Here is an 11,867-nt window from a genome sequence, read left to right on the forward strand (position 1 = left end):
GTAATATTAACATAGTTGTAAACCTTTGTGATGTTAATAAATTGCAGTTTTAGATATAATGCGAATGTATCCCGTTCCCTGTGGATTCGACCCGTACTCACCACATCCGTGGAAAGTCGGTTTTTATTATTTTTGGTTGACGATTTTCCAAATGATTTTATTGAAAATAATGTGTTAAAAATAACCATTGCAAAAGTCAAACCACCTATCATGAGGTTATTCGCAAACTAGGTTATTTTTTCATCATGAAGTAAGTTATAAATCTCATACCCGAATCCAATTTGGATATGCACCAAATTCATTATATTATTTGGATATGCCAAATATGATAAGCCACCCCTATTGACTGCTCTGGTGATGAGGATGTTGTAGACGAGGCAAATCTTGAATATGGAGATGACTGTGAATGTGATTTTGGATCCTAGTATGATCGCACCCTGGGGATCGGTGAGCCAAACCTTGCTTGCAAACGGATCCTCCTATACGATCTCGTCTGTAGGCCATCCTATCTTCACGCCCTGAGGATGAACCCGTTCGACCACCAGATCGATAACACTGAGAACTAGATGCTCTACACGATGCACCAAATCCTGGAGGCATGACTCTTCGTCGGATGGGAGCTGATTCGGTGGGAGCTAATCCGTCGGACCGAGGTTTGATTCGAGTAAAGGTCAAGTCCACTGCAATGCCCGCACACCTGCAACGAGACTCTAATATCACTGATGGATTTAGGATCGGGTTGTGCACCAGGAAGACTTGAGGAGAAGATGAGAAAATAAGAGGTGAAATGGGAAATCCTTAAAAGCTACTGCTATTTAGGATTCCTTATTTTGCAGATGAGAATGGAAATGGCCTCTCATCTCTCATTTTTGGATCATATTAAGATGTAGTTGAGGGCCCAAAGGGGTTTGACACAGTGGGATGAAGCTTGCGCTATTAAGCCAAGCAATGCAATTCTTTGGGGGCGAAGAATGAACCACTGTTTATTGTTATCACAGAAGCGACTGTAAGTTTCTTACTCAAAGAGTGGTTTCACCAAAGGGTGTCAACATGTCGGGTTTGGTTCAAACTCAGACCTGATTTGAGATGATGGTATCAGGTTTAGATCCGGGTTTAATCGGACTCGTCATAAAAGAAACCATACCTGGATCCTATAAGAATTACATGAACTAGACTTAGTAAAATAATATTTTTTATCATTTTTATATTGAAAAAATTATGGATCTTAGTTGGAACTCGGGTCAGGCCTGGTTCTTGTATGGAATTTTACAAACCATATCTGGCTCCATATATTAATCGGGGGACCTTATTATTTGTCACCAAACCCTGTCCCTACATGGATTGGTATGGGTCGGGTTTGGATCAAACCTGACCCGTTGACACCCCTAATTTCACTGTATCTTATATATATATATATATATATATATATATATATATATATATATATATATATATATATATATATATATATATATAGTTGAGAAATCCATCCTCTCCTCATCCTCATTTTCATCTCTTTTTTCGTTTACACTTGCTTCTCTGTCTCATATCGGGCTTCCAAATACAACTTATATGCGCATTTGAATCTTGCTTAAGACATCCAAATCTGAAAATAACCGAACCCATTGCTACATACACCCTTAGAACGAAGTAGAAAGGCAAAGGACCTTTCGTTCTCCCCAAACGCCAACCTTGTCTCCACTCGCACTATTTATCACCGCAGTCCTAATCTTTCCCACTTTGAGCGCCCTCTCTCTCTCTCTCTCAATTCACTTCATGAACAGTCTTCTTCGTCATGTTATGTCTCAACCTTCTCTTTTCCTCCTCCCTTCTTCCCTCTCCTCTTCTTCACCCTCCATACACCCACCAAAACGCGAGAATCCCACAAATTTCCGACCCCTCTGTTCCATCAGAGCCTCCCCATTTACAGAAAAGCACTCCCCCGAAAGATACCGACGAGATGGGTGGCTATACCAACAACCCACCTCGCAGAACTCGTGCGCGCGTCGTTGTGATTCGGATTCCATTAGGGAGGACGACATAGCCCTCCAACTCCCCGAGTTGAAGAAGCTACTGATGGAGCTGAAACAGAGGCGCATGGATGAGTCGGGTGGTGGGGAGAGGAGAGGGCCTGGAGACGTTTCCTTGGTGGGAACAGGGCCGGGCGATCCCGAGCTCTTGACGGTGAAGGCGTTGAACGTGATCCGGGCGGCCGATCTCCTGCTCTACGATCGGTTGGTTTCGAATGATATAATGGATTTGGTTAGCTCGGATGCTAGGCTTCTCTATGTGGGGAAGACGGCTGGTTACCATAGTAGAACTCAGGTGAGAACTCAAAAAGTTTGCTTCTTTTTTAATGTTTTCATTGGGTTTTTGGTGTGTTCTTTAGCATTTGGTGGTTGTGTGTTCAAGAATGTTTTATGGTAGTGTAGGAGGAGATACATGAGTTGCTGTTGAGTTTTGCTGAAGCAGGAGCTAATGTGGTGAGGCTCAAAGGAGGTGATCCTTTGGTATGAATCTGCTCCTTTAGAAAGTTGCCATTTTTTTTTATATATGAATTTGGGTATTTATAAAAATGAATGAATGCAAGTCTATAAAGTCGGAGGGTTGTTTTCTATGATCCTCTTTTGCTGAAGCGAGATCTCTTTTCCCATTCTTTACAATTTGATCAAGCTAGTACTTGATGATTCCTTTTGCAGTTGTTTGCTTAAGATTTTTATCCTAATTATGGTACCATGCAGTGTTTGGTTATGGAAAAAATGGTTGTGCTCTTTGTTTTCTTGCCCATGCAAAAGGATGGGAGATAACCCATCCCTGCCTTCAACTGAAGGCCTTTGAACTAATGTTGTGACTTTATCAATATCACATTTGACCATGATAGAGAAGTGCCTGAGCTTTTGGGCATTTTTATGCTTCTTGAGTTCCAAACAACATGAACTTGTTTTCTGAATGATCTCATGTTCTAAGTTGCATTACAGTATACATATGAAAATACAATTTTGCTTGCTGCTAGTAGGGTCACTAGGTGCCCAGATGCTCTGTTAAATCTAGGGTGGCATTTATCTGGTCTCTATCCAAAACTACTGTTGTCCACATCTGATTCAAGAGCAATTTTATTATTATCTATGACTTGGATACTGTGTCAAAGGCATATAGTGTAATTTGACTGTGTGAATTGAGCAGGTGTTTGGCAGGGGAGGAGAGGAAATGGATTTTTTACAAAGACAAGGAATTCATGTCAATGTGATCCCAGGTATAGCTTGACACTTGTTTATTTCCATGAATTGCAATTCAATTGCCATTTTCATGAAATTCATTCATTTTCTTTCTCCCTTGCTTTTCTTGAGTAAACTCAACCATAATAATAATGATGCAGGAATTACTGCTGCTTCTGGGATAGCTGCAGAATTGGGGATTCCGTTAACCCATCGAGGTATTGCTAATAGGTAAGATCTTGCGCTATATTTTGATTATTATAATCTATATATTTGTTTACTTTTCTCTCCATCAAACCAAGGGCACTCAACTTGTTATCTAGTTGCTATTTGTGTGTAAGAGGCATTGATCAGAAACTGTTATGTTGGTTTTGATTTGTGTTGTCATGTACTTGGAGGTTTTAGTTTTGCATATTTTTGCACAAGGGTCAACTTAGACAAACTTATTTGAGTTGGTTCAAGTTGGAAATTGAGTGGGACTGATTGGATTGAGCTGACAATGGTGAATCTTGAGTTACCTTTCACAGTTGAAAGCTCAACCTTTTGGAGTATGTATATAATAAACACATACTGATTGCTGTCTAATACAGGAGCTATGCAATAAAACTTCCGTAGATCATGTATTCAATAAATTTCTCTAGTACTACTAGTGTTCAATGTATTTTTGGAAATATCTATTGGCTCAAATTGCAAGACTCAGTTGTATAATTGTCATAAAGTCTATCAGTTATGGAGTTCATCCAATCTAATGCATGAAGTGGCTCTACCACAATTTTATTGCTTGAAACCCATCATTCATTATGATATGTGATTTAAATTGGGAATGCTTGATTTTAGTGAAGAAGCATTCCTGCTTCTTATTCTTTTTCTTTTTCTTTTCAAAGTGCTGTTGTTAGTATTAGCAAAATTCGTATGCTGTTGTGCTAATATCTCTTTCTCTGCAGTGTGCAGTTTTTAACAGGGCACTCCATGAAAGGAGGAAAAGATCCTCTGTATGTCGCAGACCATGCTGCTAATCCTGATTCAACATTGGTTGTATACATGGGATTGTCGACTTTGCCATCTCTTGTGGCAAAGCTGATCTCCCATGGATTGGACCCAAGCACTCCATCAGCTGCGGTAGAGAGAGGAACTACACCTCAGCAAAGAGCGGTATGCTATCTGTACTTTTCTAGTAAAGATCCTCCATTAGGCTGAAAATATTTCCTTGCTAATTCTTTCTTAAATTACAAAAATTTTACTGTAAGTGCACATCCTGTTTTCTTGTTGATTAATCATATGATCTACAAATACCTCAGTAAATTACAACATTTAATATGAAAGCTGTTCCTTATGTAGATATTTGCTGAGCTGATGCATCTTGCGAATGAAGTGAAGGCAGCAGACTTGGTATCACCAGCACTCATCATAATTGGAAAAGTGGTAGCTCTTTCACCATTTTGGCCACTCTCCACCGTTGAACAGCCTATTGTTGTGGAGCAACAGAATCAGACCCTGAGATCTTAATATAGGCGATGTGGCAGCTCTGTTCTTTCTTGATCTCAATTTATTTGCATTCATTTGCGAGTGCCTATTGAGGATGGTGGTCCATGAGTCCTTCATTCTTCTGTTATCCAAATTTTGTAGAGATGCCCAACTTTCCCTGTAGGGATAAGATTTGGAGCAGAAACAGGGGGGGGGGGGGGGGCTTGCAATTCAATCAGGACCTGGACTCGAGATTGGCACAGTTTGTGATGCCATGAGGAAGCAAAAATCAGCCTCACATTTTGTATGATTATCATCAGTGTAAGGTTATTACAATCCTTATTCTTGATGTAATTGGATCATTTGTTTGCCTCCCTCTCTCTCTCTCTCTCTCTCTCTCTCTCTCTCTATATATATATATATATATATATATATATATATATATATATATATATAGAGAGAGAGAGAGAGAGAGAGAGAGAAATTAAAACCTTCCCAATGGAAAACCCTCCCAAACCTCTCCAATGAACGTTTTATTGGATTTTTGGTATTTTTTTTTAAATTCCGACCGTACAGATGTGATCTACATGCATGTTTTTATAGGAATCAGTTCTTGGAGCATTTGATTCCGATGCATGGATATGTTTTTATAAGTTTTAAATTCAACGGCGTACAATTTTCATAAATTTTTAGGCTCCAAATAATATTTTTTCTATTCAAAACTCATGATCCAAACATCAAAAAATTTCCATTGGGGGAAGTTTGGGAGGGTTTTCATTGGAGAGGTTTATGTATATATATGACATGGGGAACCGGTTTAAACTTTATTTTTGGTGAGCTATATAAAGAACATTCAATCAAGTTCACGGCCACAATCATGCAGCTAATGATTTGCTATGGAGTATCCCCAATTTTTATTATGAAGTAATATAGTTTTCTGGAATTGACTTATCCGCTAGGAGAATCTTGAACCAAAGCCTTTGACTTACAACAGGCGGTGTTATAAGAGTTGGTTTTTGTTGGGATGTGTGGCCATTATCCGCACATCTCGGCATATCCACGAACAAGGGCTCATTCGTGGATATGCTTGGGCAGTTATCAAAACCAATTTTAAATAAACTTTTAGAAAACTGTTTTTGTTTAATGCTAAGAAAAATTGAGAGATGAAAGTTATAAAAGGGGGATATGCTTAGCAGTAGAGTGTGTGAACAACATAAGAAAAAGCCTCTCAAAGCAAACCTTGTCAAGCCTAAAACACTCGAACCTTCTTCTTCTTCTCCTCTTGCCCTTCTTCTGCTGCGTCATCCTTCATTGGTATCAGAGCATAGTTGAGATCTTTGGAGTCTATTGCATCCTTCTTCTTTCGCTTATTGAAACCTGCAAGGAAAGCGTGATAGGTTAGTCGGGTTTTAGGAAGTCTTTTTTTTTTTTACTGTAAACCTGCATAGACACAAATTTTTTTTATGCTTTTTTCGCTTGAGGGACTGTAAGACCCTTCTGAGTTATGTGTTGCTTCTACGTATCTGAAAATAATCATATCTGTGAGAATTTTTTTTATTTTCATCTGTAGCAATCTACAATAAGAATATGAATCAAATAAAAAAAAGGAAAACTATCCTTCGTTGATCTGTCGCTGATTTTCTTTTTCGGTGACCACTGCTATTTTATCAATGGCCTCGACCTTTGATCGACTTTTTCTATTCTCTCTCTCTCCTCGTTTGAATCTGTAACCGGTAGGGAAGATATCCACCGGTGTTCCTGAAAAGGCAAAACAAAACAAAAGTATACCGGAAAACTCATCTAAGAAAACCCTGAAAAAAGAAAAACACCGAAAGTCGATCGTCCGACTACCGGTTTGGTTTGGGTTTTTTCTCAGAGATAGATCTGAGCCGGGAGCACCGACCCAAACACTCGGCAGAGCTTTCCACCGAAATTCCTGGCCGAAAACTCGAAAGAGGAGTTCGACATCTCTGACGAACTTTCGAGAGAAGAGAGAGAAAGTCGACTGAAAAATAAAATTTTCAGTCGATTTTAGGGTATTTATACCCTGTGGTGCGAAAATACAATATTGCCCCTTTGTTTTGCAGGTTATTTAAAAAACCTATTATAATTTTTAAAATTTTAACCCACGTACTTTTTTTTAAAATATTTGCTAAAAGAGGTTTGTGTGTTTGATTTTACCAGAATTCCATTATGAAGCCCGAGAATGTTTAAATTTACAGAAACAAGCTTTTCTGTTTTAGTATTAATATTTTTTCATAATTTTGGCTAAAGACCGCTTATTATTTTTTTTGTTGATTCTTATTTTCTCGGTGTAATATTTTATAGGTCGATACTGATTCGTGGTTTACTATTTTGTTTCTTAACAAAAATATATATAATAATAATAACAATAAATAAATTACTATAAATTAAAATATACAAAAGCGTGACAGGATGACCAATCGAGTGTGTGCTTCTGAACTTGTCAAAACTGACAAGTTAAATGAAACAAAATTTTCAATCTGGAAAAGAAGAATACCTTTAGCTCTTACACTTGAGGGTTTGAAATATGTATTACACAAACAAATAGAAAATCTCAGAGAAATAGTGTCAAAAGAGGAGAAAGAAAAATATGAAAATATTTAAGAGATGATCTTATAGCTAGAACAATTATGCTAACATATATGGATGATGACCTGATTAGAGTCATTGAAGACTATGAAACTACTAATGAAATGATTGAAGCAATTGGGTCTAAATATGATACTACATCTAAAGTATATGTTCAACTGCTATTAGAACAATACAATTCATATAAAATAAAAGAGTGAAACAACGTAGTAGATCATGTAAACCGTATGCTGATCATGGCAAAAGACTTAGCAATAGCTGGAAACGTGATACCTGATAGGATGCAAATCTCAACAATCTTGAATAGTCTGCCTATATCTTGGAAGATGGTAACCACAACACTTAGGCTGAATACTAAAAGTCTAAACCTTAATGAGTTACCTCTGCAACTGGCAATAAAATAAGAGCACATGGCTAAGGACAAAAAGTCAGAACTCATGATAGCTTAAGATGTCTCATACAACAATCAAGTACCATTTAAAAGAAACAACAATAACTTGAAAGGAAAAGAAAACAACAGGTTCAATAAAGGACATGACACCAACTTCATAAGGCCTCAAAGAAATGGATCTCAAGTAAAGTGCTTCAAATGTGGAAAGATGTGACACATCCAAAGGAACTGCAGGACAAAGGCCTTCAACAGGAACAATGGACAACATGGAAAACAGAACAACAAAAGAAGACCTGATAATAAAGTTGTCTGCGTGGTGTCTGAATGCCTCTTTGCAAACGAGGAACTCTCATGATGATGGGTTGATTCTGGAGCAACCCGACACATAGCTAAAACCACAAATGGATCTATAAACATGAAAGAATTAGGCCCAAGAGAACACAAGGTGTACATGGAAAATAATACCTATTGTGATGTACGTGAAATTGGGTCTTATAGACTTAATGTAGGTAGAACAAGCGTCCTTAATGAAGTTCTTTATGTACCCTCAATGATGAGGAACTTAGTTTCTGTCTCGGCATTGACTGGAAAAGGATTTGAAGTCAGATTCATTCCTGAAAAAGTCACAATAGGGAAACATAGCAGAGTCCTATTTGAAGGAACTTTTGTCAAAGAACATTGTATGTTTAAGCTGTGTGATAATAAAGAATCAGTTTCCACTTATATTGATTGTATCTTTAACATTGATATAAACACATGACATAAAAGACTTGGACATATAAGTATAAAGAAAATTAAAAATTTAGCACAACAAGGAATAATTCCTACGTTTAATGAATCACACTTTGAAAAATGTAAAACTTGTATATATGGAAAAATGGCTAGCAAACCTTTTTCATCAAATGTTGTACGTGCTAAAGAATTGTTAGAAATAATTCATACTCATATTTGTGGACCATTTAGAGTCCAAACTCACAGCGAAATGTTATATTTTATAATATTTATTGATGATTTCTCAAGATACGACTATTTATACATGATTAAACATAAATCAGAAGCTCTTGAAAAATTTAAAGAATATAAAAGCGAAGTTGAGAGACAACTTGGAAGATATATTAAAATAATTAGGTCAGATAAGGGAGGTGAATACACTTCGAATGAGTTCTGCGAATTTTGTAAAGATCTTGGCATTAACAGGCAAAAAACCATGCCAAGAACACCACAACAAAATGGTGTTGTAGAGAGGTGCAATAAAACTCTCTTGAACATGGTTAGGACCATGTTGGCAGGAGCACAGTTACCCAAAGTTTTTTGGGGTGAAGCTGTAAATACAACAATGTATACCCTGAATAGAGTGCCCTGCAAAGCTATCCCAATAACTCCGTATGAAAGCTGGACTGATATGAAACTAGATTTGAGCTATCTTAGGAGATGGGGTTCTGTAGCACATGCTAAGATCTTGGATCCAACTATGGATAAGTTGGACAATAGATCTGTTAGAGGTTTTTTTTATCGGATATTCTAAAGGATCAAAATGCTATAGGTTATACCACGAAAGGTTGGGACTGATTGAGAGTAGAGATGTTGAGTTCCTAGAAGGACTCAACAATGAATCCAGCGATCCTATTGAGGATACCTTTGATTTACTGGATGATTTTGATGATCAAGATAAACAGTTTGGTAATGAACAAACTGTGGATCAGTCAGGCAATGAACCAACTAATCTAGGCTCCTCTACTTCTCAAAGTTTAAGCGGTCATAAGAGGATTAGAGCTCCTCCATCCTATCTAGATGATTATTATGTGCATCTAACTGAAGAGTTATGCTATTCAGTAAATATAGATGAAATGACCGACAATCTATCATATTTTGATGCTATTAAATCACATGAAGCATCAGAATGAAAAATAGCTATGGATGAAGAAATAAAATCCATTGAAAAGAATCAAGTTTGAAATTAACTGATCTTCCTGAAGGAAGAAAACCAGTCAGTTGTAAATGGGTTCTTAAAAAGAAGTACATAGCTGATGAGTCAATAGACAAATTCAAAGTAAGATTGGTAGCCAAAGGTTTTCCCAAAGGAAAGGTGTTGATTACACAAAAACCTACTCACAGTTGCTAAGTTTGCATCCATCAGGATAATATTATCCATAGCAACTTATTATGATCTAGATGTGTGACAGATGGATGTAAAAATTGCTTTCTTGAATAATGACTTAAAAAAAACCATTTATATGTTTCAACCAGAATGATATGTCACAGATAATGACAAAGTATACAAGTTGAAAAAATCCTTGTATAGGCTTAAGCAATCACCAAGACAATGGTATTTGGCTTTTCATAAAGCAATAACCAAGATTGGATATGAAGCCAATCAATTTGACCACTTTGTATATGTCTGGAAAAGTGGGAGTCACTTTTGCGTTTTATCTCTTTATGTTGATGATATATTGTTGACTGAAAATGATAATAATATGATAGTCAACACAAAGAGTTGGTTGTATACCAACTTCGAAATGAAAGATAAGGGTGAAGCTTCATACATTCTGAGAATCAAAATTACCAGAAATCGAGAATAAAAAATTCTCAGCTTGAGTCAAGAAAGATATATTGACTATATTTTGAAAAAATATAGACTGCATGACTCGAAACCCATTAGGACTCTAGTTGCTAAAAGGGTGAACTTAAGCAAAAGTGACATGATATAAGTTTTGCAGTAGGTCTTGTTAGCAGATATCAAAGTAATCCTGGTTGGCTTCACTGGCAGGCTGTCAAAAGAATTTTTGATATTTGAAAGGCTTAAAAGGATTACAATTGAGTTTTCAATCTAACAAACTTGATTTGATCGGTTACTCATATGCTGACTTTTCAGGATGCAAAGATGACAGTAAGTCTACCTTTGGCTATATCTTCCTGTTTGGAGGAGGTGCAATAGCCTGATCGTGTAAAAAGCAAGGTTGTGTGGCCCTGCATACTCAGGAAGCTGAGTATATTGCTTGTAATGCAGCCACAACCTTTGTAGTGTGAATTAAAAGGTTCATTTGTGATTTAAAACTAGATATTGTATTTGAACCTGTACATTTTTTTGTGACAATCAGGCTACTATCTCTTTGATGAAAAGTGGAGCAGATAGCTCTAAAAGCAAGCATATAATGGTAAAATACCACTATATACATGATATGATTGAACGAAATGAGATAATCGTTGATTATCTACCATCATCAGACATGGTAGTAGATCCTCTTACGAAAGGGATCTCTGAGGATCTGTTCACAAAACATGCGGCACATATGAAATTAAGATACTTGTGATTATGAGGCAAATCCTTATGAAAAATCCGTAATCATTGCATGAAAAACCCACAATAGTGAAAGCAAGGCCGACAGATATATGGCCAAGTGGGAGATGTTGGGATGTTTGGCCATTATCCGCACATCTCAGTATATCCACGAACAAGGGCCCGTTCGTGGATATGCTTGGGCAGTTATCAAAACCAATTTCAAATAAATTTTTAGAAAACCGTTTTTGTTTAATGCCCATTCCAACAATCTCGCTGAGCTTATCTGCAAAGTTGAGCCAAAGAAAAATCGAGAGATGGAAGTTATAAAAGGGGGACATGCTCAACAGTCGAGTGTGTGAACAACACAAGAAAAAGTCTCTCGAAGCAAACCTTGTCAAGCCTAAAACACCCAAACCTTCTTCTTCTTCTCCTCGCTCTTGCTCGAACTCCTCTCGCTTCTTCTGCTGCTACGTGCCTTTGCTGCGCCATCCTTCAGTTCTTCCCTTCTATAAAGTAGCATCATGTTCGCCTCACTCGTCAAGCAGTGCTTCATGATGTGTTGGTGTTTGTGATTACATGATTTGAACGAGGTCCGTGGTTTTGTGAAGACCAAATCCAACACATTCTGGATTTTGCGTGGGAAAATAATTTGCTTTTCATAAAACTCACGGATCTACGTCCAAATCTGTAACACATAAGTCTGTATTCGTATTCAAGCGACCTAACTCGACATCGAAAAACCTTGGTACTTTACAATGTAACGGTAGAATCAGAACTTTTATAAACTTTTTGACTTTTTTCTTCATGGATTCCATTAGCTCTAGATCTCTGTTCGACAGTTTTGATAAAAACGTGACTGTATCTCAAGATTTAAGGAAATATGGAGTATGCTTTAGGAATTTCA

The 11,867-nt window shown here is 37.2% G+C and overlaps 1 protein-coding gene across 1 annotated transcript; it reads left to right on the forward strand.

Moving 5' to 3' along the window:
• Positions 1-1,744: 1,744 nt before the first annotated feature.
• Positions 1,745-5,015, forward strand: LOC149832250 (S-adenosyl-L-methionine-dependent uroporphyrinogen III methyltransferase, chloroplastic-like). The gene is made up of 6 exons (XM_090012396.1): positions 1,745-2,325; positions 2,433-2,510; positions 3,184-3,253; positions 3,377-3,446; positions 4,160-4,367; positions 4,554-5,015. Exons 1-6 carry the CDS (start codon positions 1,777-1,779, stop codon positions 4,719-4,721), a joined length of 1,143 nt encoding a protein of 380 aa, XP_089868522.1. The 5' UTR covers positions 1,745-1,776; the 3' UTR covers positions 4,722-5,015.
• Positions 5,016-11,867: the final 6,852 nt, after the last annotated feature.

Source organism: Nuphar pumila, chromosome 7 (assembly GCF_984573655.1).
Source record: "Nuphar pumila chromosome 7, dmNupPumi1.hap1.1, whole genome shotgun sequence".
NCBI classification, from domain to species: domain Eukaryota; kingdom Viridiplantae; phylum Streptophyta; class Magnoliopsida; order Nymphaeales; family Nymphaeaceae; genus Nuphar; species Nuphar pumila.